Source organism: Barbus barbus (genome assembly GCF_936440315.1).
Source record: "Barbus barbus genome assembly, chromosome: 39".
Classification (NCBI taxonomy): Eukaryota; Metazoa; Chordata; class Actinopteri; order Cypriniformes; family Cyprinidae; genus Barbus; species Barbus barbus.
In genome coordinates this window covers 17,284,059-17,309,321 of record NC_136717.1, presented here as the reverse complement: position 1 = coordinate 17,309,321, position 25,263 = coordinate 17,284,059, and the positions used below count along the sequence as shown (strand labels likewise).

Sequence of the window (25,263 nt, the reverse complement as noted above, 5' to 3'; positions counted from 1 at the left end):
TCAAACAGCTGATAAAAACATCAAAATAATCCCCAAATTTACAGTTTTTTTATTCTGTTTTGCCTCGTTGTTCTTCCTGGTTTTCCTTATTTGGTCATTTTCCTCTCCTTGTTTAGTTTGATTATCATTCTGATCACATGTTCCTTGTTAATCTACTCATTAGTCCCTCGTTTGGTTCAGTATTCATAGCCCTGCCTTTCCTGTGTTTCTTTGTACTGTCTCATGTCGTTTTAAGTGGTTGTTTTCGCCTGATTTACCTTTATTAACAGACTCTGTTTGTCTGATCTCTGCCTCCTTCATCTTTCTAACCCAAACAACCTGTGACACAAGTAATCTACATAACGCCTATCCATCAATTAACATGCTGTTAAGTGAAAATCTGCATGAAACAAATCCATCATTAAGGTGTTTAAAATTTAATCAGTCACTTTTGACCATAGTGTGATTCTATAATCCATAATAATGCTTCCTCGAGTGAAAAAGTCCATCCTCTGTTGTCCTCTCACATCAAAATCCACTTACAAACACGGCTGTTTGTTTAGAACTGTTTTGGAATGTTTTTGTTTGTAAATGGTACTTGATTATGCATATTTCTCTCAACTTTTTTCATTAGAGAAAGCAATATTATGGACTGAGGACTCGTATTTTAGCTGAAGTGATGATTTGAAGGTAAAAAAAAAATTGTACAAACATGAAGCTGTTTGCTTCACAAGACAGTTATTGATGGACTGGAGTCATGTGGATTACTTGTAGATTATTGTGATGTTATTATCAGCTGTTTGAACTCTTATTCTGACAGCACCCATTCACTGCAGAGGATCCATTGATGTGATGTAATGCTAAATTGCTTCAAATTTGTTTGATGAAGAAACAAACTCATCTTCATCTTGGATGGCCTGAAGGTAAGTAAATTTTCAGCAGCATTTTTTTCTTTTTTTGGTGAACTATTCCTTTAATAAGACTTAAAAATCAAAAGAAAACCACAGAAGCACGTTTGCAGACAACACTAAGGTAAAACTATAAATAGTCATTGGACTGATGTGTGAAAAGAGATATCTGTCACATTCTCACTGGGCTGCCGTGTATGTTTAGACAAGGGTACAGCCTAAAAGTAAAAGCCAGCGAGCCACAGGAACCCTCCTTCACATCTGTACACACACACTCACACAGCATGAACTCTAGGGTTTACAATGCATTAATTACAGCTGTAAGGATAATAGCGGTGCTGAAATATTCATTCAGCGAGACACTAAGTAATCACCAGTCAACAGCTTTTGGCGGCACCTCCTCCATCTGTGATTGCGGGCAATTTAGTGATTTGTGAAAGCCCAGTTATTTGCTTATACAAAACAGAAATTTCCAGCAAGCAAATCTGTGGGGGGGTCAAATAACAGGTGTTATGGAGGATTTTATGGATTTAGAGTTTCATTTGTTTGTATAGTGTTTAGAAACATACATACAATGATTGGCATGTTTGCCTGTGGGAATTTTAATACCTTGGCAGTAGGCACTGTCGTCCCTGAGCGCATGGTATCCTTCCTTACAGCTACAGAAAGCTCCTGCTTCTAGGTTAATGCAGTCCGAATTCTCCACACAATTGCGGCTGTGACCCTCAGCACAGAAATCATGCCCTGGGAGTGAGACATATAGAGCAGAAGTGCGATGCAATGCATAAATCTGACATTTTTAATTAATGCATTATATTTACGCAATTTTCCCAGTGTGGACAAATTTCCAGCTTGCACTAATAGTTGAAAGACACTTTACTTTGAATTGGAAGGATTTCTTGTTCACCTACGCCTGTCTAGTCGATGTGAAATACTTGTGGGACATTGCATACCCTGCGGTGTGACAGGATATACACCATCTAAAATCATTTTCAATAGCATTTTACAAATGATTTTATAATTGTTAATAAATGACTTCTTAATGAGTTTTTAATTGGTTCTTTTTTTAAACTTCTTTTCCAACAAAACTCCCTTAAACAAGCTCAGTTTACTTGAGAAGCAACTCTGAATAACATATTAAGATTTGTTTTCATATATTATATCTTGATTTTCAGGGCATTTTGTCCTACTGGGATTGTTTTTTTTTTTACTTGTTTATACTTAAAACAAGTGCAAATAATTAATTATGTAGTGCTGTTTGTCCAAAACTGATCTTATTTCAATTATTCAGATTAGAAACACCTTTATCTTTAATCTTTCTTAAAAGAGTACAAATAGGCTGTTTGTAGTTCTAAAAATGTGTCCCACCACAGGACCCTTCAAAAATTAGTGAATGCAAAAAGGTTAATAAAATGTTACCAAGGAACCAAGATGTATGTTTTAACTTATATATTCATGTAATTAAACAAAACAATTAAAATAAAAAAACAAAACAAACCAAGCAAAACCAAACAAAGCAAAGCAAAACAATGAAAAACAAAACACACAACAAAACAAAACAACCCTAATAAAACAATTAAAAAAACCATAAAAAAAATGTTGTGGCTCAACTATGAGGTGTGAAAAAGCTGAGCATATGCTGCCCTTTAAAGTATCACTGTTAAACAGGGTGTTATGTGTGTGCAGTTATATGTGTGAAGGCGGTAAAAATAGATGAGTGCTGTCATGCACAGTCATGGCTTGGTGTTGAGCACAAATCTAGTTTGTGTGCGCAGTGGTCAAAGGTGGTTGCCCTTAATATGACTCCAATCAGCAGAGTGTAGAGGGTGTGTGTTGTTTCTGCGTGTGTCTGAGTGTGTCGCACCTCTGCACACTTTGCAGCAGCGGTCTGTGAGCGTGATCTGTTCTGACTCCGGGCAGTTTAGCTCTGGACAAGAAGTGATCTCAACCCTACGCATACTTCGATCCTGCAAACACAAAAACAAGTTTTTAATTTAATTTATCCTGTAAGTAAAACATATGATTTTGAAACACGGTAGCTGTTTTAAAGCTGGTCTAAGCTGGTTCAAGAAACAAAACAACTTCCATGATGGTCTAGATCAGGGGTGCCCAACCCTGTTCCTGGCGATTGACAAAGTTTAGCTCCAACTCTAATCAAACACACCTGAAGCAACTAATTAAGGTCTTCAGGATCGCTTGAACATTAGAGGCAGGTGTGTTTGATTAGAGTTGGAGCTAAACTTTGCAGGACAGTCGATCGCCAGGAACAGGGTTGGGCACTCCTGGTCTAGATGGTTTTGGGAACATTTGGACAAACCAGTTAATGACCAGCTTGGATGAGCTAGAAACCAGCTATCATGTTCCAGAACATTGTTAGGAGCTTAGGATGGATTTTCAAAATCAAATGTTGCTTGGAAATTCAAATTTATAGATGGACTCAATTCAAATTCTGCCTGAAATCCAATTTATAACCAGGCCCTACAAAATTTTAATTCAAATTTTGCCTGGAATTCTGTTTGAATTCATAACCAGGCAGAGACAGAATTCATAATCTGCCTGAACTTCTAATTCATAACCAGGCACAGACATAATCTGAATTCAAATGTTGCTTGAAATTTGAATTCATAACCAGGCCAAAAAATATTTCAAATTCAAATGCTGCTTGGAATTCAAATTCATAACCAGGCTCAGACAGAATTCAAATTCTGCCTGGAAATCTAATTCATAAGCAAGCACGGAACTTAAATTCAAAATTAACTTGGAATTTAATTGCTGCTTGGAATTCTACAATTCATAATCAGGTAGAGAGATAATTCATATTCTGCCTGAAATTCAAATTCTTAATCAGGTACAGATATAATTTGAATTCAAATTCTGCTTGTAATTCAGATTCATGATCAGGCTGACAGAGAATTCAAATTCTGCCTGGAAATTAAATTCATAAGCAGTCCCATACAGAATTTATATTCAAAATTTGCTTGGAATTGAACCGTTGTTTGGAATTCAAATTCATAACCAGCCCGAGAGAGAATTCTTATTCTGCCTGGCCCAGAGAGAATTCATATTCAGGTTCAAATGCTGCTTGGGACTGCAAGTCATAACCAGGCCTAAGCAAAATCTTCGCCAGCAGAATTCAGATTTCTGCAGAATTTCCATCATACATCATTCAGCCTTCCATCATTCAAGGTAATCCAATTAACACATCCACCCAAAAGACTTCAGAAGATTTTCTCCAAAAATAAGTGCAAAACAAAAATGTGGAAAAAGTCAGATCCTGTCTGGGTCCATTGAAAATCTTCAGACCATGGCCTGAAGTTACACTTGTACTTACCCTGCATTCAAACAGCAGACAGTTTCCCTCAGAATCGTGTATGCTTTTACGATCACCTTCCACATACACTCTTCCTCTGAACAGACACACAGCTAAAGCCGAAAAGATATAAAGAGAAAAAGAAGCAAAAATGAGACCCAGACAAGAAATTAAGAGGACAGAGCCAAAACAAAGCACTTTGGAATGTGAACCAGTAAAGCATCGATCGGACGAGCATGTGAGATTAAGCCTACCAGAGTGCAGTGTTAAATAAAGCCCTGGTCATCAGTCAAACTGCTATTAGCTTCTGCACATTAGCTCTGCTCACTCAAACACAAGACACTGCACACTGGCCTTGAATTATTAATGATACCAGAGAAAGCGTGTGACTGCGTTGTGTGTGTTGACATTCACATTTGTGGCAGCGGTAACCTAGCAACACAGGGATGTGGTCAGTTTGTCATCAAGACCGCGGCATGATTATATAAAAGATTTTAGTGGAAAGGAAGATAGCGAAAAGAGATGCTGGAGATATGAGGGAGCGAGCATGAGACAAAGGGAGAGAGAAGTTGACAAGTATATGCACCTCTATAAACACACGGCCTTATTTGTGTGTGTGTGTGTGTGTGTGTGTGTGTGTGTGTGTACTTGTGTGTATACTGACGCTGGCACTCTTTACAGCAAGCTCCAGGCATGTAGATTGGAGCTGTATCAGGGGGACACTGAGGTGGTGGGCAGAAAATACTCTCGCACTCCACTGTCCCATTCTGTAGGTAGAAAACACACATACACCATCATCATCAATAAAAGAGCTTCACAATTACAGTGACTGCCATGAATGCTGATGGCAAATCAGATTGTCACATCTTCAAAATCTTCACAATTAAAACAAAGCCCAACAAATACTCTGGTGTGAAGAAACTGATCTTGAGGGTGCGTTCCCACACTGACAGCGACAAAACAGCTTGACTTGCCAACTTTCTGTACTGTTTATTACTACAAAATTAGTATTTTTGTTTTCTACAAAAATGCCAAAATATCTACAAAAATGCAAATGGACTAAGACAAATAATAATAAAAAATATATATAAATAAACATATTACTATAAATAATATTAATACATATAGATATTAATATCAATGCATATTACTGTCAAAAATGTCAATAAAAATCTAATTATAAACTGAATTTTTAGTTTATATTCTGAACATAAATGTGAACGTAATAGTTTTGCAAGAGAATTCAAATGTTTTGCGAGCGAACAAAGATTTTGGCGGGAACGTAATAGTTTTGCGAGAGAATTCAAATGTTTTGCGAGAGAATGCAAATGTTTTGCGAGCGAACAAAGATTTTGGCGGGAACGTAATAGTTTTGCGAGAGAATTCAAATGTTTTGCGAGAGAATGCAAATGTGAGCGAACGCAAAGTTCTTTCGGGGAACGTAGTAGTTTTGCAAGAGAACATAAATGTTTTGCAAGAGAATGCAAATGTTTTGTGAGAGAACACAAAGTTGGAGATATATACAATGTCAGCACCAAAGCGGATTTACAAGTGTTGTGTTTTGGGATGCACTAATAAACATAGGAGTCGCCATAATCTCCCCTGAGCCGAGGACACTGTGGTTAAATCGGTAACGTGTGTAAATGTTTATGAATCAATACCAACGCTTTGTGCACGAACATCAGCTCCAGACAAAGTATCACACATTTGTTTTCTGAAAGAGCCTCTTGGCACTCTGTAAGGCTAATTGCTAAAGGGGTGGTGATGGCGCAGTGGATAAGACACATGCCTTTGGTGTGAGAGACCCGGGTTGGAATCCACTGTGAGACACCAATGTGTCCCTGAGCAAGACACTTAACCCCTAGTTGCTCCAGAGGCATGCGACCTCTGACATATATAGCAATTGTAAGTCGCTTTGGATAAAAGCGTCAGCTAAATGAATAAATGTAAATGTAAGCTATAATTGTCTCTGCCTGTTCTCACTGGTGTTGCCCATGAATGATCATGAATAGGAATGTGGTAGTTAAAAGTTGCATATGAAAGCAACGTGAGTCGATCGCTTGAGTTTGTTGAGCTCATAATCAGAAGTGGGACTTATAAAGTTTGTGATAGCATGAGACCAGCTATGTTGTTATTTTTATCCCGTCTGTGTAATTCATAAACACAAATTTATTATGCACAGTATAATCAGATGACTGACTTTGAATCCGAGTATGTTTTCTGTAAAGATAACAGGATTGTACTAATAGGAGAATGTTTATTTGCAAAGGCTAGCACTGCTAATGTGGAGCTGAAGCTCTTGAAGCTCCGCCCTCTTCTCCGGGAGCACCAGCTCATTTGCATTAAAGCAACATACTCCAATTCAGAGCGTTTTGGCTCATACCCTAAAAGTGGCAATTTTAACAAGCTATAAAAATGTATCTGTGTGGTATATTGAGATAAAACTTCACATATACGCTCTGGGGACATCAGAGACTTATTTTACATCTTGTAAAAAGGGGCATAATAGGTCCACCTTTAATAGTGAATAAGTGTTCCCTATTCTAAAGTGTTACTGAGAATTCAAATGGTTTGCGAGAGAATGCAAATGTTTTGTGAGTGAACACACAAAGTTTCTTGGGGAACGTAATAGTTTTGCAAGAGAGCGCAAATGTTTTGCGGGAGAATGCAAATGTTTTGCCAGCGAATACAAAGTTTCTCTGGGAAACATAATAGTTTTGCAAGAGAATGCAAATGTTTTGCGTGAGAACACAAAGTTTCTCTTAAGAACGTAATAGTTTTGAGAGAGAATGCAAAGTTTCACAGGGAAACACAATACTTTTGCGAGAGAATGCAAAGTTTCTTAGGGGAACGCAATACTTTTGGAAAGAGAGCACAAATGTTTCGAAAGGAAATGCAATATTTTTATGAAAGAATGCAAAGGCATTGAAATATAATTCTTCCTCCCGTCTCATATTTCATCCCCATGTCCCCTTAGAGGCTCTGTAGGATATCGTGGAAACAAGCTCCCACAGCAGTAGTATAGTAATAGTAGTAGTCACATCACTACTCATTTGCATAATTTGTACTGTCACTCATGTCTTCTCAACTATTACTGAAAAGAATGACTTCCAGTTGCTTCGTCGCTGAAAATTGCTGTCATTGTGAATGGCCCTTGAGCTTGTAGTTTGAAAAGCCATCTCTTGTTTAAATTCCCACCCAAACAAAACTAAGTCATTCCGTCCTGGCAATACATAAACTTACTGAACAAGTGCAGTTTCTGCATCCATCTATCCAAGCATCATCGTCCCTGTATATCTCTCCATTCAGGGTACATGTCCTCTCACAGTAACAGCCATCCAAGTACTTCATCTTCTCTTCGGCAAGTGCCAACTACAGCACAATGAAGACATGAGGAAGAAGAGAGGGTGAGACTGAATGATGAATCAATATAGAGGGAGGCGATAAAAAAATGAAGAGCAAGCAAAAACAATAAATGTTAGAAAGAGAGGGAAATAAGAGATTTATGATGAAGGCAGCATTTGTGGTGTTCACTATTAAGGCCATTAAATAGACCATGACACACACACAAGAAAACCTATTGACATGCAACACAAACACTATAAACTTTGTGTACTGGAGAGAGAATTGAATAATTCTCAATAAAATGAGACGCATCAAATTAATGGCATCAATTTTTATAAACTAACAGCTAATAATAGCAACATTAGCATGCTAAAAGCAATATTTTTCACCACACAGGTAACCCAAAAATTCAAAAACTACTTAAAATCTAACAAAATTTAGCAATTTTGCTCAAAACACATAAAATGACACTTAATTCAACATTTAACTTCTCATCATGCAAAACATGCTGGGAACTGAAAATTCCCTGCTCAAATGATTTATTTATTATTCATGTAGCCCCAATGCAAATGGATTTAAAAACCTTCTATATTACACATTTCATTGCACAGATTGAAATTAATGAAACTGTGACAAAATTCAACAGCTGTTCTGCATTAGCTTAGAATAATAAAACTGAGCAAGCAGCAAAATAATTTTTAAACACAGGATACCACAATGCTAAACATTTTTTTATGTACTCACCTTGCTTGATGTTTTAGCCAAAATATCTTGAAGTTCCATGATTTTCTGAACCAGCCCATGGAAATCATTACAAGTGGGACAAGCTGAAAATTGGTGGATGTACATTAATGCCATTTCCAGACCAGTAAGTAAACAAAGTGCAAAGTTAATTTTTTCTGAAAGTATGCACTTACTACGGTTGAGATCTGGACATTGGATGACATATCCATGGGGTATGACAACCAACTGAACATCTTGCATCACTCCCTGACAGAAAGAAAGTCACAGAGATGTAGACAAGACAAACCTGCAATTTTACATGTTTTATGCACTATTTTTAATGCACAAGATTATGTTGTACCTTGAAGAACCCATGGGCATCATTTCTTTGACCAAGCCAGATGTTTGTTCCTCTGGGAAAGTCCATAGATGGCGTCTCCACAATCCTTTCGTAAATTCTGAAAGTAAGCATAAAATAAAAAGCAACACATGAGTGGACATTGATACGGACTACTATATGGCATTCAAATCAATCTCTGGTGGTTCTCAAGCCATTCACCTGTTGCAGTCAATATGGAGCACCACTTGGGTGGCACTGAATGCCAGGGAGACTTTGTGCCAATGTCCATCTGCTAGACTATAGGGGAAGACCTCTCTCTGTTGCCGCTGATCTGAGGTTTGGAAGAAGAGACGGATCTCATTTCGCAGACCGCTGCTCTCTACCTCCAGAAACCTGAGGAGAAAGCCAAGAAAACTGATTTATCCTTGTGAAAAGTCATAATCATGCTTGAAATCTAAGAAATGCAGGAAATAACTTCTGCCAAAATGTTTTCTGTTAGGTCTAATCTTCCCATACACAAGGCTTCTGCAGGTTAAGGTGCCAAGCGGTCGTTATTAAATTCTGGTATGTGCCAAAGCAGCAGGGAATAATGTGGCTCAAGGGAATGTAGGAATTTTGAATGAATGTGAAGAGGAGCAGTGATCCGTGAATCTCTTAGCCTGGACTCCGAGTGCTGACCTTAAAGAGGTGGTAGAATCAATACTGTGTGTGTTTAAGAAATGTCAGTGGACACCCCAATCAGAAGTGTTACAGACATTCCATCAGGAGAAGTGATTATGTGTTCCTCTGAGGAACAGTAAATTAAACAGAAAAAAAAAATAGAAAGAAGGTTTTACTGGAGCAAAAGCCTATCGTAAGAATGGATGCACAGACAGCCCAATAGATAGACAAGCTGATGGAGGGATGGATGGAGGGAGCGAGGGATGGATGGAGGGATGGAGGGAGGGAGGGATGGAGGGATGGAGGGAGGGAGGGAGGGAGGGAGGAAGGGAGGGAGGGAGGGAGGGAGGGAGGGAGGGACTGACTGACTGACTGACGGACGGACGGACTTACTTACGGACGGACAGATAGATAAGATAGATCAATCTATTGCCAGACAGACTGACCGATGGAAAAATGGATGGATGGGAAGGATGAATTGAAAAAAGGAGGGACAAACAGACAGATAGATAGATGGATGGATGAATAGAGGGAGGGATAGACAGATGGACAGACAGACAGACCGACCAACAGGCAGATGGACGGATAGACGGATGGAGGGATGATGAACGGATGGACAGACAGATCTTCTCAGTACAAATATACATACAGACATATAGGCAAATAGACAGACAGACAGACAGACAGACAGACAGACAGACAGATAGACAGATAGACAGATAGATGATAGATAGATAGATAGATAGATAGATAGATAGATAGATAGATAGATAGATAGATAGATAGATAGATAGATAGATAGATAGATAGATAGATAGATAGATAGATAGATAGATAGATAGATAGATACCTCTGTTCTCCATAGTGGATGGACAGAAGCACTCCAGAGCTGAATTTCTCCTGTTTGAGGGTCAGCAGAAGAGTGAACTCAGTTCTTCCTCTCAGCTTGTGAAGAATTCTCTCTGCTGCCTTGAAGGAAGCTCTTGCATTCCTTGATGTGCCTGATGGAGAGAGTGACAAAATCAGTGAAGGAGAAATTCTGAGGCATTTGCTCATTTAACTTGGATCAACTGAATATATGATCTTATAAGCTTTATATATTCAAAGGATCCCAGAACAGGTCACACTGATGTATTTGATCCATCCATCACTGCGTGGTCAAGCTATGTATTCAACACAATCATCAACTTTTCAGTAATTGAATTTGTTAAACATTTATCTACTGGTACCAAGCAAAAGTGGTTTAGAGGCAGAAACAGTCTTTAGTTTCCAGACCATGATGTAGCTATGGAACTATCATGGCCGTTTTGAGCCAACGGGACCATCTGGTGATATTTATGTTTAAATATCCACTCTGAAGCTGGTGTGAATACTGAACTAAGCAGAATAAATGAGCATGATAAATACCAAGGTGTCAAAGTTTGAATAGTTAGCATAAACCAATTAGCCTCGGCAGGTAAACTATACCATCTGTACTCAAAAAGCATTTTTTTGCCATTAATGCAATTTTGTACCAAAAACAACATATAAATTACATATATTTTATTGAATTGCTGCCTTGTGACATCAAAGAAGGATAGTTGCTAAAGGGTTTAGGAATAAAGAGCAAAGAAGGCAGTCGCTGAGCAACAACCTTTGAAATGAATGGGAATTCTAACAGATAGCTTTCTCTAAGTATTAAAGATATCATTGGAGCATACAAAGGACAATTTTAAGGAAATGAGGATGGTAGACTGACATGCAGGTCATGTCGCGATACTGACGTGAGTGGCATTGAACAGAAATTTTAAAAAGTGACAGAAGGAAGGAGGAAACACACTGGGAGAGCTGATGAGTTGGCTGAGGAGGACACAGGAAGTTGACTCTCTCCTCAGGGATGAATGTTTAAATCAGTCCTGTCAAAACATAAGAAATGTCTGGGTCTGGTCCTCTCACAGGGTAAAAATATTGCAACACACACACACTCGCACACACATAAGGCCAACCGGGGAACACTAATGTTCTGTAGCTATTGTCAAGTAAAGCTCAGGGGAGCTGTAAACTGCAGCCATGAGCCTATTGTATGCCAGGAATGAGGCGGAGTTTCAGCACCTTCGTTAATCAAATACACTGTACGACAGTGAGCTGAAGATAACCTGGTAACCTCCACAATCCACAGAGGACACCGCAGCTGATCTAATGGATTCCAGGACAGTTCACAAGTATCAGCAATAAAGTCCTCTGGGGAAGTGCTAGGAAAAAAGGTTTTTTTCCTGGACACCTCTCCGATTAATTCCCTTTGGATCGACACTTTGTCTCAGATGTGCTATTCTTCTATCCCTCTCATCATTGAGGGTTGTATTAATGTGCTGTAAATCAAAGGCTTGTCGTTCGATGGCAGCATTTAAAGGTCAGAGAACAGCTAAGGGCTATCCTCTTGGAAATTATGCAGATTACAGTAATTTAAATAAATATATAAAAAAATATACAAAATAAAAAAAAATAGCTACAAATCTGTTTTGATAAATAGTTAGCAAAATATTAAATATAAATGAATAAATCTGTACAGAAAAGGATTTAGCTAAATATTGAAATATAAATAAATATAAATAATAAATAAATGGTTAGCTAAATAAATAAAAGGTTAAAAATCTGTACAGATAGAGTCAACAAATCATTAAATTTAAACAAACAAGTAAATTACAAATCTGTGGAGACAGTTATCAAAATATTAAATATAAAAAACTGTACAGAAAAAAAGTTTAAATAAATAATAAAAGAGCTAAATAAATAAATGGTTACAAATCTGTACAGATAGAGTCAGCTAATCATTAAATATAAAGAAACAAATAAACAAGTAAATTACAAATATGTGCAGACAGTTAGCAAAATATGCAGTAAAAATGTTTTACATAATAAAAGTTAAATAAATAGTTACAAATATGTACAGATTTGTACAGAGTCAGCAAAATGTTGAAATTGAATAAATAAGTAAAAAAAAAATTGTTAGCTAAATATTGAAATATAAATATATAAATAATAAATTAAACATTTAATAAACACATAAAATGTATTTAATAATATAATATAAACATTTATATATCAGTTTTTAAATAAACATAAAAAATGCTACTTTATTCATCTCATTTAAGGAACATTTAAGTTCCTAATTTCCAGGTCGTGAGGACACAATCACCACAGAGCAAGGAGGTAATCAGTAATCTGAATCTGTAATCAAGTTATCAAACACCACAGCCCTGCTACGCCTCAAGAGAACCAATAACTTCAATAACGATAAACGAGAACTGGGCTCCTGGGAGCGAGAAACTCAGTGTGATGCAAATTATGTAACTCGGGTGACACTATTCTGGCAGAATTGAAATTAAAAACCTTTAAGAAGATTGCTGGTGAGTTTTCCTAATGATGCTGAGTATCAGTGCCACCAATAATATGAGCAATTACATGTAAAAAAGCATTTAAATTGATCACGAGTCAGGCTACTTATGATGCAAGCGCTTAAAAGTGTGTCCTAACGTACCTTAATGAAAATTTAAAGCCAGTGTAAAAAAAACTCATTTACAACTGATGAATTATTCAAGGCCAATTATAATGACAAAACGAACAATGTCTCTCCTCAAGTTAACATCGCATTAATCAGAAGACATAGGTCCATTATTCAGTGCTTCAAAGCAGTGGTTTTGTTGGTAGAAATGCCACAGATGCATGAATTAAAGTAACGGTTTGCATTTTTTCCACATTTTCCTTTGGAGAGACTTAAAGGGATAGTTCACTATTTTCTCATACCTGTGTTACTTTAATTTGCGAAACATCACCATGTGTTTTCCATAAGAAAGAAAGTTAGGTTTGAAATGATATGAGGGTGAGTAAATGATGTCAGAATTTTCATTTTTGAGTGAACTATCCCTTTAAGCCTCTGCAAAAAGTGTCATCGTACTGCAGACACAAAGTCGAGACATGGAATCTCAGCTGGTGAATGCGGGATACAAGCTTCGTAGAGTATTTTTCTGGTCCAGACGGCATCAGTGTGCACAGGAGAAACATTAGCTGATGTCTCTCTTGGCAGTTGCATGCTCAAATAGCTGATGAATGAGCAGGAATCTGATCCTGGCATTTAAAAGATCTAGTCAGCACCAGGTCTGGTAGAAGAGGTACAATTGTGCTAAACTTATTTTATTGTTTGCTTCCACCCTGCTCCATCCCTTTGCTCATTAATTCCTTCAGTCAGAACAAGCTATTCAGCAAAATACGCTTACAGATGCATATTAGACATTTTGATGTTTAATATCATGTTCAATGGTAGAGATTCAGCTATAGGTTATTTTTGCAGTTTTGTCCATCAGATTAAAATTAAAAGAGGAAACAATCAAATAGAAATAAAGTAATCTTAATAAAGTATTTATCCAAAAATTGTAATGTGAATCATAATATCCTGTGGTACATAAAAGGAGACATTTTGAATGCAAATTCCCTATATAAGTATATAATTAATAGTGGACCAAACATCTCATGTGGCCAAAATGTTAGTTATTATTCACTGATAATCTTAAAATCCAGTGGGCTGTAACTGATTCAGTCAGTAAATTAAAAATGAGTACCTGATTAGTTTAATTCATGAATGAATCATTCAGGATTTGTGAACTGAATCAACAGATTCATTGAAAAGAAACTCATCATTCTTTCATATGATTCTACAATATATATGGACCAATTTTATGATACCATTTTGGAGTTTGACAGCCTCAGTTCTCATTTACTTTCATTATATTGAAGGATATTTCAAAATTCACATTTTGTGTTCCAAAAAAGTCATATGGGTTAATAATACTGATAAGTAAAAATTGACAGAATTTTAATTTTTGGTCTATACCTTTAAATTTGACCTCAAATATTTGGTCACACTTTATATTAGGTGGCCTTAATTACTATGTACTTACATAAATAAGTACAATGTACTTATCGTGGTCATATTGTATTGCAAAACACTTTTGCTGCTATTGAGGTGGGATATGGGTAAGGAGGGACAGGTTTGGTGGTATGGGTAGGTTTAAGGGTGGGTAAAGGTGTAAGGGATGGGTCAACAGTGTAATCATAAATGTAGGTATATAGGTATTTTTAAAAATATAAGTACAATGTAAAAACATGTATGTACACAAAAACTGCATTGTATCAAATTATTAATTTAAATGTAAATACATAGTAGTTAAGGCCACCTAATATAAAGTGAGACCAACTATTTTTGTTGCATTCCCAACAAATATGACAACACTCCCAGAAAAAAGGTGTGAAACTGTCTTTGGAGTACAAAGGTACAAAAGCAAAAAATTTACATCTTTGTACCTTATTTACCTATAAATGGTACATATTAGTATCATTTTAGTACTTTACAAATACAAATAGAAAAGATCATAGCGCCAAACACTCATCCAAAAATCCAGTAGACAAATAACATACTGTAGGGTGCGTATATCCAGAAATTATATATAGAAATATATATCAGTAAAAATCTCATGACTCCAACAAAAGTACATGGCACTAAGGAAGGGTTAATACCCAAAAACGTTCTGCACTTTTTTGCACATATTTTTGTGACCTCTGAGCAATAAATGTAATAAGCCTTTTGGGCTGAATCTGGACGAGTGTGGATCTCTTTCATCTTTGTATCATAGTACTTTACAAGTATAAATTAGTACCTTTTGGGGTACCACCTCAGTGACAGGTCTGTACTTTTTTTCTGTGAGCATTCTGTGAAAAATATGTAACTGTGATAGAAAATTAGTCATACCAAGATATAAGATTTTGTTCATACCGCCCACCCGCACTTACTTAGCACAATGTCTGGCTACAGTGGCACTATAACATGTTTAGCCTTGAATTATCTTGAATATCTCCCCCTCCTCCTCCCCTCTTCCCTTTTCTCCTCTCCTCTCCTGTATAAACAGCACAGCATGGATGTCATTGACGGACATTGATAGGTCTCTCATCTGCATTCTGCACATTTATGACCTTGTCTCGAAGCCTGTCTGTTAGATCCCAATTCCGCAATCCCACTGGCATTTACTGGAGTGCCAATCAATATGGTGGAGGTGCCATCTTCCCAAATTAGAACAAGACTATTGCCTCCACAGATATCAAATGCTTCTGCTTATCATAAAATATCAGACTTTGTTTTTTTTCTACCAAATATGTGTGCATCCCTAAGTCTGTCTAATGCAATGTGTATGTGTTTATGGGTGTACAGTTTCACACGCACAATGTATACAGTATGAATACATTCCCCAGAGCAGCAATGTCTTATACACTATTCATACTGCAGTGCGAAACAGAAGTGATGACACAGATGCTGGCTAACTCCAAACCTAGAACGTTACAGTACGCATAAAAATCTGTCATCATCAGAGGTCATGGGAGTCGTGACAGCATAGCGCTTGAGTAACTAAAAGGGTGGTTTTATCCTAAGGTGCCAAAGAGCAGTTGAGCCAGAAAGCATAGAATGACCATCACCATTGTGCCCTTGAGCAAGACACTTAACCCCAAACTGCTCAAAGCGGGATGTCAATCTGGTTAAACAACCAGCTATAAATCACCAGAGGGACACCAATGCTGTAGACACATCTGCTAAAACAGCCCTCCAAATAAACAGAATGGAATAGAACAGAACAAAGAACAGAAGCAGTATAATGGAGCAAGAGAGAAAAATGAGAAACGGAATTGAATAGAACAGAGTAGAGTAGATCAGAAATGGAATGGAATAAACACAATAGAATAGAACAGAACAGAATACAAGAGAAGACAAGAATAGAACAGAATACAGCAGACTACTCAAGGAATAGAGAATAGAAACAGAATACAGTAGATCAGAAATAGAATAGAATAAATATTAAATAGCATAGAATACACAAATAATATCAAAACAAAAATAGATTAATAAAGTAGAGAGAATAGAACAGAACAGAACAGGACAGAATGGAATAGAGCAGAAATAGAACAGACCAGGTGTAGAGCAGGTACAGACTACACAAAGAATATAGAATAAAGTAATAGAATACAGCAGATCAAACATAAAACAGAATAGAATAGAACAGAATACAACAGAACCGAACAGAACAGAATTGAATAGAACAGAACAGAATATAATGGAATGGAATATAATGGAATGGAATAGAATAGAATGAAGAAGAGCAGATATAGAAAAGACAAAGAAATTCAATGGAACAAAACAAAACAGAATAGGATGGAATAGAATAGAACAGATAAGATATAGAATAGAAAAGGCGTAGAATACATCAGAATTGAAAAGAAAACACTAGAGAAGGTACAGACTACACAAAGAATAGAGAAAGAAATAGAATACAGTAGATCACACATAGAACAGAACAGAATAGAATGCAGTAAAGCAGATATAGAAAAGACAAAGAATAGAAACAAATAGAACAGGATACACTAGAGAAGTAATAGAATACAGTAGATCATTCAAAGAACAGAACAGAATAGAATGCAGTAGAGCAGATATAGAAAAGACAAAGAATAGAACAAAATAGAACAGAATACACTAGAGCAGTAATAGAATAGAATAGAATAGAATAGAATGCAGTAGAGCATATATAGAAAAGACAAAGAATAGAACAAAATAGGACAGAATACATTAGAGCAGGAATAGAGCAGGAATAGAATAGAATAGAATAGAATAGAATAGAATAGAATAGAATAGAATAATGACCGGCAGTCAATAACAAAAAAGAATGTCAAAAATCTGATTTCAAAACTTAGCATAATACTTTAGTTGGTAACTAATACTTAAGTAATTCTTTAGAAAGAGTACAGTAGAAGAGAGAAGAAAAGAGTATACAAGACTGGAAAGAATAGGAGTCAATGACATGAAAGCCCTAGAAACCGACTTCTTTGGTAACTGGTTCTATTTATCATACTGTACCTCTAGAGCCATAAACAGCATCATCCTGGCATTCAGAATGAGCCATGGAGCCAGATGTTATTCCCTTCTCTACTCGCTGTCCTCATTAACTACATCTCTTGAATGGGATGACAATTCTTTGAAGGGCAAGAACTTGCTGCTTAACACAGGAGCCTGTTTACTCCTGGGATTGATGCTTCACTGTTGGGTTGATCCATTTTTCATGAGAGATTAAGTGGGATCTGGAAATATGCCATTCTAAACCAGCTGTCTGCTTGGCTGTTTCCTCTCACCAGATGTTGACAATGGATTCCAATTTCTCTAAATTGATGAAGTTCACAGTGAATGCGTTTTTTTTTTCTGAAAAGCTGCTGTGATGTCAGTTACACTCTGATACTAAAACAAAAGCAAAGAATCACATGCCAGCTCGATTGACTTGTTAAATGCCAGTTACACGCACCTTCAAACAGATATGCTCTACTCTCATTGTGGAACCCCTGGACCTGGGAAACTCCAACACTTGACCTCACAAGATCAAACTCCTGGAAGATATCCACGTGTAATGCTGGATCGACCCCCAAACCTGAAACTAAAAACAATAAACATAAGCAGTCATTTACAAACAGAATTGAATAAAAGAAATTAAATATAGTCAGTCATTGACTATAAAAACACTTTAATATAAATATCTGCTTTTGTATATTTACATATACAGATGACCATCGTGATAATACATCTGGTAAAATAGAAGACCGCATAATATATTAATATACATGCAAGTTAATCTACACAGAGCATAATAAACTCAGTGCTCAGTTTTACTCACACAAACGCCATCAGACAAAGCTAAATGAATGCTATATTTACTGTAGATCAAAACACCCAAATTTATATAACTGATCATTTACAATAAGAAACAATTTTTTTAACTGAAATATCTTTTTTTTTTTTTTTTACTTACAGAAAATATAAATGTAATACATATTAAAATATTTTAATATATATATATATATATACATATATATATATTAAAATATGCATCCTTGATTAAATTATAAATAATATATATAGGCTACTAATTCAAAACTACAGTTTTACAGTATTATGCATAACTTTTTTTAACATTTATGGTAAGCTAACTAACAGTTAACAGGTATTCACAGTTGCATTTTTATTATTTATTTTTTTTTTTTTTACGTCAAATATACACATTTTAAATAACCTAGAACACATTTATATATAATATTTCCATATTTATACCAAAAATTTAACATCTCAAAATTTCGGTTGCTCAAACACTCTAAATATAGGTGTAACCACCCACTATGCAAAATATAAGCATCCCATATAACCATATAAGCACCCATCCCGTTGCCGAAATTCCCCGGCAATAAGACGTCTGGCAAATACAAGCTTACCGCAGAAAAGTCCGAGGGTGCAAAGCACAAAATAAAGTTTGAATAATCCCATTGTGAAGGTGGTGAGAGAAACGCCTATTCCATCATGTTGATGTTCTGCTGGATACTGAGCGAGATGCGCATCAGTGATACATCTCCAATAAACGCATCCTCAAATCTTCATTACACTTGGCCAAAACTTTAGCAAATTAACACGGAGATTTAAAGCAAGAGTGAAAACTCCATCAGGCGAAAATTCAGCTTCTGGAGATGTAGTGTACTCTTGTGAATGAACGGTCAATGGAGAGATGCAGGTGCGTTTGTCCTCCCTACGACCAGAGAGAGCGAGCGAGCGAGCGAGCGAGCGTGAGAGAGAGAGAGAGCTTGAAGAAACGCACCTGCAGCTCAAAAATCCTGCCATCTGCTGGTCATGCACATGAACATGTTTAGCCTATAAAAATGAATATAACATTTGAAGTTTGCAAATACATACAGTACAATACAATATACATACAATACCACAATAATAGCTTTTATTAAAGACTTTAACATCATTGCATGCTCAAATAGCTCACATAACCTGTCATTCATGATTTTTCCTATGGGAGACAGCTTGTTGGCTTTAAATGTGTATTTCTGTTTCACATTTTGCTGTTTCATATTGTTCTAACAGTTGTTTAAGTGTTTACATTTCGCTAAAAAGCAATAAAACCTTATTTCTTATTTTGTCTGAAATGTATGAAATCACCTTTTTTTCTTAACGCTTAAATAGCCTAAATTATTTCCTTTGAATGCGAGACTTCCCATTCATTAGCTGCTAAAGAAGAATAACAAATAAACGGTAAAACTATCTGCGCTACAAACCAGTGAGTTTCTGATTACGATAATAAATAAATTACAGTAATATGATAACAAATACCAGTTTGCAATATCAAGCAGCAGGATAATGCACTGTTTCTGTTCACCTGTCTTTGCCTAAAATAACTGGAAACCATATAGACACCGGAAGTCTCGCACATTCAAGATACGAATGGCCGCGTAACACAGGTAAGAATAAAGTTATAAGATATTAAGGATTCTTAAAATTACTCTTTATCAAATTTATAATAAGATAGCACATGTACGTCTGCAAGATGTCTGTTAAAGACTGAATATTCTGGAAAGCATCTGCTGTGTACAAACATCTGACAGACGTCTGTAAGAGGTCAGTGTTACATACATCTAAATCATAAACTTATTAAAGACATCTAATAAACACCAATTTGACATCTAAAAGGAAACGTCTTATGTATTGCAGATGAGCAAATACTTTAATAAATACGTCTTGCAGATGTAAATGCAGACGTCAAATAGGCGTCTCCGTGATGTACGTGTGCTATCAAGATCTTGGTTAAAAATGTGCTGCTTTGATGAATTAAATCCTTCCCAACATGTTAATAAACTAAAATATCTCATGTAAACCAGTGGAGATGAACTGATTAAATATTCATCCACTAAAGGCATATGGACAATATTTTGTTGCTTTGATATCCAGAATTATGGTGCTCAGATAATTAAGACACGTTGCCATGGCATCTGCAGTGCATTTGCACATGGAAAAAGGTCAAAGAAGGTCATGTGAGGCAGAATTAATAATTGCTCGACCAATCAAACAGATCGTGCATCCAATGTGCATTTTACGATGTGTGTGGCAGACTTGCACTAGTGATACATACAGCACTGTGTTAAAATGGTTGGCTTTCCAAAAATGCTAGTTGCATCTTTTATCTGTCCATGTGAATGTGGCTCCAACACATTGCATTAAAAAAGAAAAAAGTAGGGAGTTTGTGTATGCATGTACCTATGCTGTGATAGCTCATGCATTATTAATGAATCATTTGGATGGCAAACCTATAAATCTGATTACACAATCCTACCATCACTTATTATTTATTAGAACACTATAGCTATGTGCATGATATTAATTTAAATGCATATAAACCAGAAACCAGTGGAGAAAACAGAGAGAAAGAGAGCGAGAAACTGCTGGATGTCGTCATGCGCACCTTTCAGTTTCCACAATGACAGCTCAAGGCATCAGTTAGACAGAAGGCAGCTTAAAAAGTGATTCACAGGGAGGTAGCTGTCCTCCATATCAGTTCAGTCACTACATAACAACAAGTGTTTCAGACAAAAGCCTGTCTGCATGACAATTTTTATGGCCTCCAATAAAAGCAGCAGTTGGGGACTGCAGTATGAGTGCTGTGATCATTCTCTTAACTAGAGAAGAATACAAACTACATAGGGCTTTATTCAATTAAGGGAGTGCTATTTAAATATATTTCTTATATATATATATATATATATATATATATATATATATATATATATATATCGCCAATAGTTAGGGCTTGTAAATGCTTTATATTTTAGTTTGAGCCTTTCAACCTCTTCAGTCCCCTTTGGATGGTGGTGGTGATGTTAGTTGGTCACTCTGTAGCCTATGTATTTTTCCTGATACTCCGCTAACAGGGAACGTTCTGGCAAGGTTCTCTCAAAGTTATGAGCAAACATTCTTCCAGTAACTTCTCAGGACTTTAGCACAAAAATGTGATATCTAAGTTGTTCAGGGAATGTTTGTCTACAATGTATTAGTTTTGAATCTTTTTTTTTTTTAATGTTAGTACTTGTTTCAGAATGTTCTAAGAACATTCATAAGTAATGTTCTTAAGTTTGCAAAATGGTAAAATGGAATGCTCTCATAACCAAGTTTTTTTTTTTTTTTTTTTTTTTTTATTACTAAAAACAAAAAAAACAAAACTGGACATTTTCAAAACTGGAGAGTTTTGAACATTTGAGAACCCTTATGAGAGTGTCAGTAAAATATTTTTAGAAAATATTTTTGTCAGCGACCCCTGAAAAAATCCTGCCGAAAAAAAAAGTCTTAAAAAACAAAAGTCTTAAACCAGTGGTGGTTTGCTGGTCTCTCAACCTTTTAGTGGATTTTTTAGTGGAAGACCAGCTTAAACCATCTAAAATCAGCTCAAATCAGCTAAGACCAGCTTAGGCCGTCTTTTATATATTACCCCCCACCACCACCGGATGAGTAGGAATTTTTCTTGGTCACAGAAACAACAACAGTCAGACAGTAAAAGAGTAAATAAAAAATGAATAATAAAAAGATAGCACAATATGTACCAACACTATCCACACCTCAAAAAATGACTAAAATTCAATCTTATATGTTGTTAAGAGCTTGACAGGTTCGCTGTCGTGTCTGTTTTTTTTTTTTTTTTTTATTAATCAGCACAAAGCCACCTAACTTAAGCAACCACTCTAAAACGACTGCAGATCCAACATGACTACTCTTCACCCAAACAACCACTCGCTGCTGTCTCCACTTCACTAAAGAATGAGACTCTCTAAACCTGTGAGAGGAACATGCGGCTCTACAAGTGCAGCAGGAAAACACTTATCTGATGCACAAGTGCAATCACAGAGGATGGAGTGTTATTTTGATATCACAGGGTGGAGTATTTCTCATCTTCTAAAGCTTAGTGCGTGTTCCTCAGCAGTCTGTGTCATTATGATACAAAGACAAATTGCATTGCGACTGTTAATGACTGTTACAATGCAGGCTGCTTTATTAGCATTCATAAAGAGTACAGAACATAAGAACATAAAAATGGTTGAACTGTATACTATTTAGGGTTCAGACATTATTATGCACTGCAATAAATTATAAAATGCTCTGAATGTACCCTGGGGAAAAATAAATATACTTAAATGTATTTCTAAGTATACAACAAAGACATATTCATATTTATGTACTTAATAAAATACCCTGCAATTGTACTTTTAGTATACTAACTGGTATACTTAAAGTTTGCTAAATTGGAACAACTAATTTTGTACTTAATTAATTTTATTTGAGCGGAAGTAGTGCTGAAGTCCAACTAAAGATATACTTAGTATATTTGATTGTGCTGATGTGGAACTACTACAGGTATACTTCAGGTACACTTTAAATATTTTGCTTTAAATGCCAATATTATTCAAAGATCATACATCATTAAAACATTTTAGACTTAATTTTAAGAAATGTGCATTGTGCACAAGTAGTTCGCCAAATAAAGTTTAATTTTAAGTTTTGTATCATTAAGTCTCGACCTGTCTGTCAGCAAATATGTTAATAGATTTGAACTATACTTAGTATGAAATAAGTGTATTTTAAAGATATTAATTTTTTACTAGGGTACTACCCATATAATAAGATAATAACAAAACCAGTTATTTTAATTTTAAGATCAAAAGATAATATCAAACAATGCTGTATATAGAATAAGGGGCAAATATTCAAAACGTGATTTTTTTTTTATTAATGCTTGATAAGCAATAAGTAAAATAGAAGCAAAGTTGGCTGTGCAACAATAAAAAGACATACAATGCTGACATCTAGTGGAACACAGACACACAATTCCTTAGATTTCTTATGGGACTAAATGAGCGATACATACTTGGACTAAATGGGAACACACATACAGAGGTGGGTAGAGTACCCAAAAACTGTACTCAAGTAAAAGTAAAAGTACTTCTAGAAATATTTACTCAAGTAAAAGTAAAAGTAATCGTCTGAATAGTTACTTGAGTAAGAGTAAAAAAGTACCGGATAAAAAAACTACTCAAGTAGTTAGTTACTAGTTACTTTGGATCATATAGGTACTGAATATAGTCTATTTTTATTTAGATATATAGATTACATTTATGTAATGTGTATATGTATATACACACACACACACACACACACACACACTGCAATTCAAAATATATATTTTAATGTAATTTATTTCAGTGATGCAAATCAGAATTTTCATCAGCCTTTACCCCAGTCTTCAGAGTCACATAATCCTTCAGAAATCATGTTGATTTATTATCAGTGCTGCTCTTTTTTGCTTTCTATTAATCAAAGAATCCTGAACAAAATGTCACAGGTTCCAAAAAATATTAAGCAGCAAAACTGTTTCCAACACTGGTAATAAATCGATATATTATAATGATTTCTGAAGGATCATATGACTCCGAAAACTGGAATAACAGCTGATGAAAATTCTGATTTGCATCACTGAATTAAATTATATTTTAAAGTAAATTAATTATGTATTATCCTATAACCTCTGACACTGAAACCTCTGAAAACGCCTCACATGAGTGCTCTGAACATAACGAAACAAATGCATATTGACGGATCTTCTGTTCTGCAAAATGTAAACAAATGTAGCCTATATTTTTGCAAGTAAATATTGTAAAAATATGAATAATTGTGTCTAGAACAGGCCGCGCGCCACTGCACAGAGCTAACGCGGGTACCGCAGGTGTTCATTTCATACTCTGTGACAGCTTATTTAATGTATAAATTATACATTGTATTTAATGTAAGGTACATGTACAACAAACTGGTAATGTCATAGTGGTATCGTGGCCTATACCTGTGGAACAGTAGACAGCACACGCGGTGTTCATCTAATAAAGATCTTCATATAGCTCTAGCAAACAAGCCTTTGCAGATTTGCTTTCACCTGACTGTAGATCCAAAGCCACGTCTTCAGCGCTCCTGATGTTCTTAAACTCTCTGTTATCTGAGTGAGAACCGCTTCAGAGACTCAGCGCGTGCGGCAGGGAACTGAACAAATCATTCAAACCGATTCGCGAACCGATTCACTGGTTTGCCAACTGGTTTGATAAAGCCTTTAGAATCGACTCAAAAGAATGAATCATTTGCGAATGGGCATCGTTCATTGAACAGAGAAAAGTAGACGGCGCGTTTGGAATAAACCGAAGCATTTTTAACTTGTGTTGCATTAAGATACAGTAACGAGAGGAGAGTCGCCCACAGTAACGAAGTAAAAGTACCGTTTTTTCTCTAAAAATATACTTGAGTAAGAGTAAAAGTACCCATTTTAAAATATACTCTAAAAGTATTAGTTACCCAAAAGATTTACTCAAGTAAATGTAACGAAGTAAATGTAACTCGTTACTACCCACCTCTGCACACATACATACACACGTTTGTTTTTGTGAATTGTGAATAGACTTCTTTTACTTTTATACTGACCAATGAATATTTTCTATCACCTAACCCAACCCTAACCCTAAACCTACCCCTTACAGAAAACATGTTTGCATTGTTACACTTTCAAGTAAACATCATTTGCTATTCTTTATTTTTTTATTGTCAAAAATTTAGGTTTTTACTATTTTTGTGGGGACATTTGGTCCCCACAATGTAGCATAAACAAGTACACACACACACACATATATACTGTATATATATATATATATATATATATATATATGTATATATATGTGTGTGTGTGTGTGTGTGTGTGTGTGTGTGCGCGCATGTTTATGTGGTTTATGAGGACACAAATTTGTATAATGACATGGGTATGACAGAGGTATTACAATATGAAGGTGGTTTATGAGGACACTGCCTATGTCCCCGTAATTCAAAAGGCTTAAAAAAACATACTAAATGGTGTTTTTTTGAAAATCGAAAAATGCACAAAGTCTCCTGTGAGGGCTAAGTTTAGGTGTAGGGTTGGTGTAGGGCAATAGCACACACAGTTTGTTCAGTATAAAAACCATTACGCCTATGGAGAGTCCCCATAAACCACAAAAACCAACGTGTGTGTGCGTGTGTGTGTGTGTGTGTG

General features: G+C 35.9%; 1 protein-coding gene across 1 annotated transcript in view; it reads right to left on the bottom strand.

The window, feature by feature from the left end:
- LOC306858209 (protein kinase C-binding protein NELL2a-like) overlaps positions 1–18,917 on the bottom strand; it is a 46,226-nt gene extending 27,309 nt beyond the window's left edge. The window contains exons 1-12 of the mRNA XM_079398632.1: positions 18,593–18,917; positions 17,635–17,763; positions 10,116–10,266; positions 8,825–8,998; positions 8,627–8,723; positions 8,460–8,532; positions 8,287–8,369; positions 7,441–7,569; positions 4,862–4,964; positions 4,219–4,310; positions 2,752–2,854; positions 1,497–1,631 (exon numbers count right to left, since the gene is read on the bottom strand). Coding sequence (XP_079254758.1) covers positions 1,497–1,631; positions 2,752–2,854; positions 4,219–4,310; positions 4,862–4,964; positions 7,441–7,569; positions 8,287–8,369; positions 8,460–8,532; positions 8,627–8,723; positions 8,825–8,998; positions 10,116–10,266; positions 17,635–17,763; positions 18,593–18,644 — 1,321 coding nt within the window. The 5' untranslated portion in view covers positions 18,645–18,917. The remainder of the gene's footprint in view (positions 1–1,496; positions 1,632–2,751; positions 2,855–4,218; positions 4,311–4,861; positions 4,965–7,440; positions 7,570–8,286; positions 8,370–8,459; positions 8,533–8,626; positions 8,724–8,824; positions 8,999–10,115; positions 10,267–17,634; positions 17,764–18,592) is intronic.
- Positions 18,918–25,263: the final 6,346 nt, after the last annotated feature.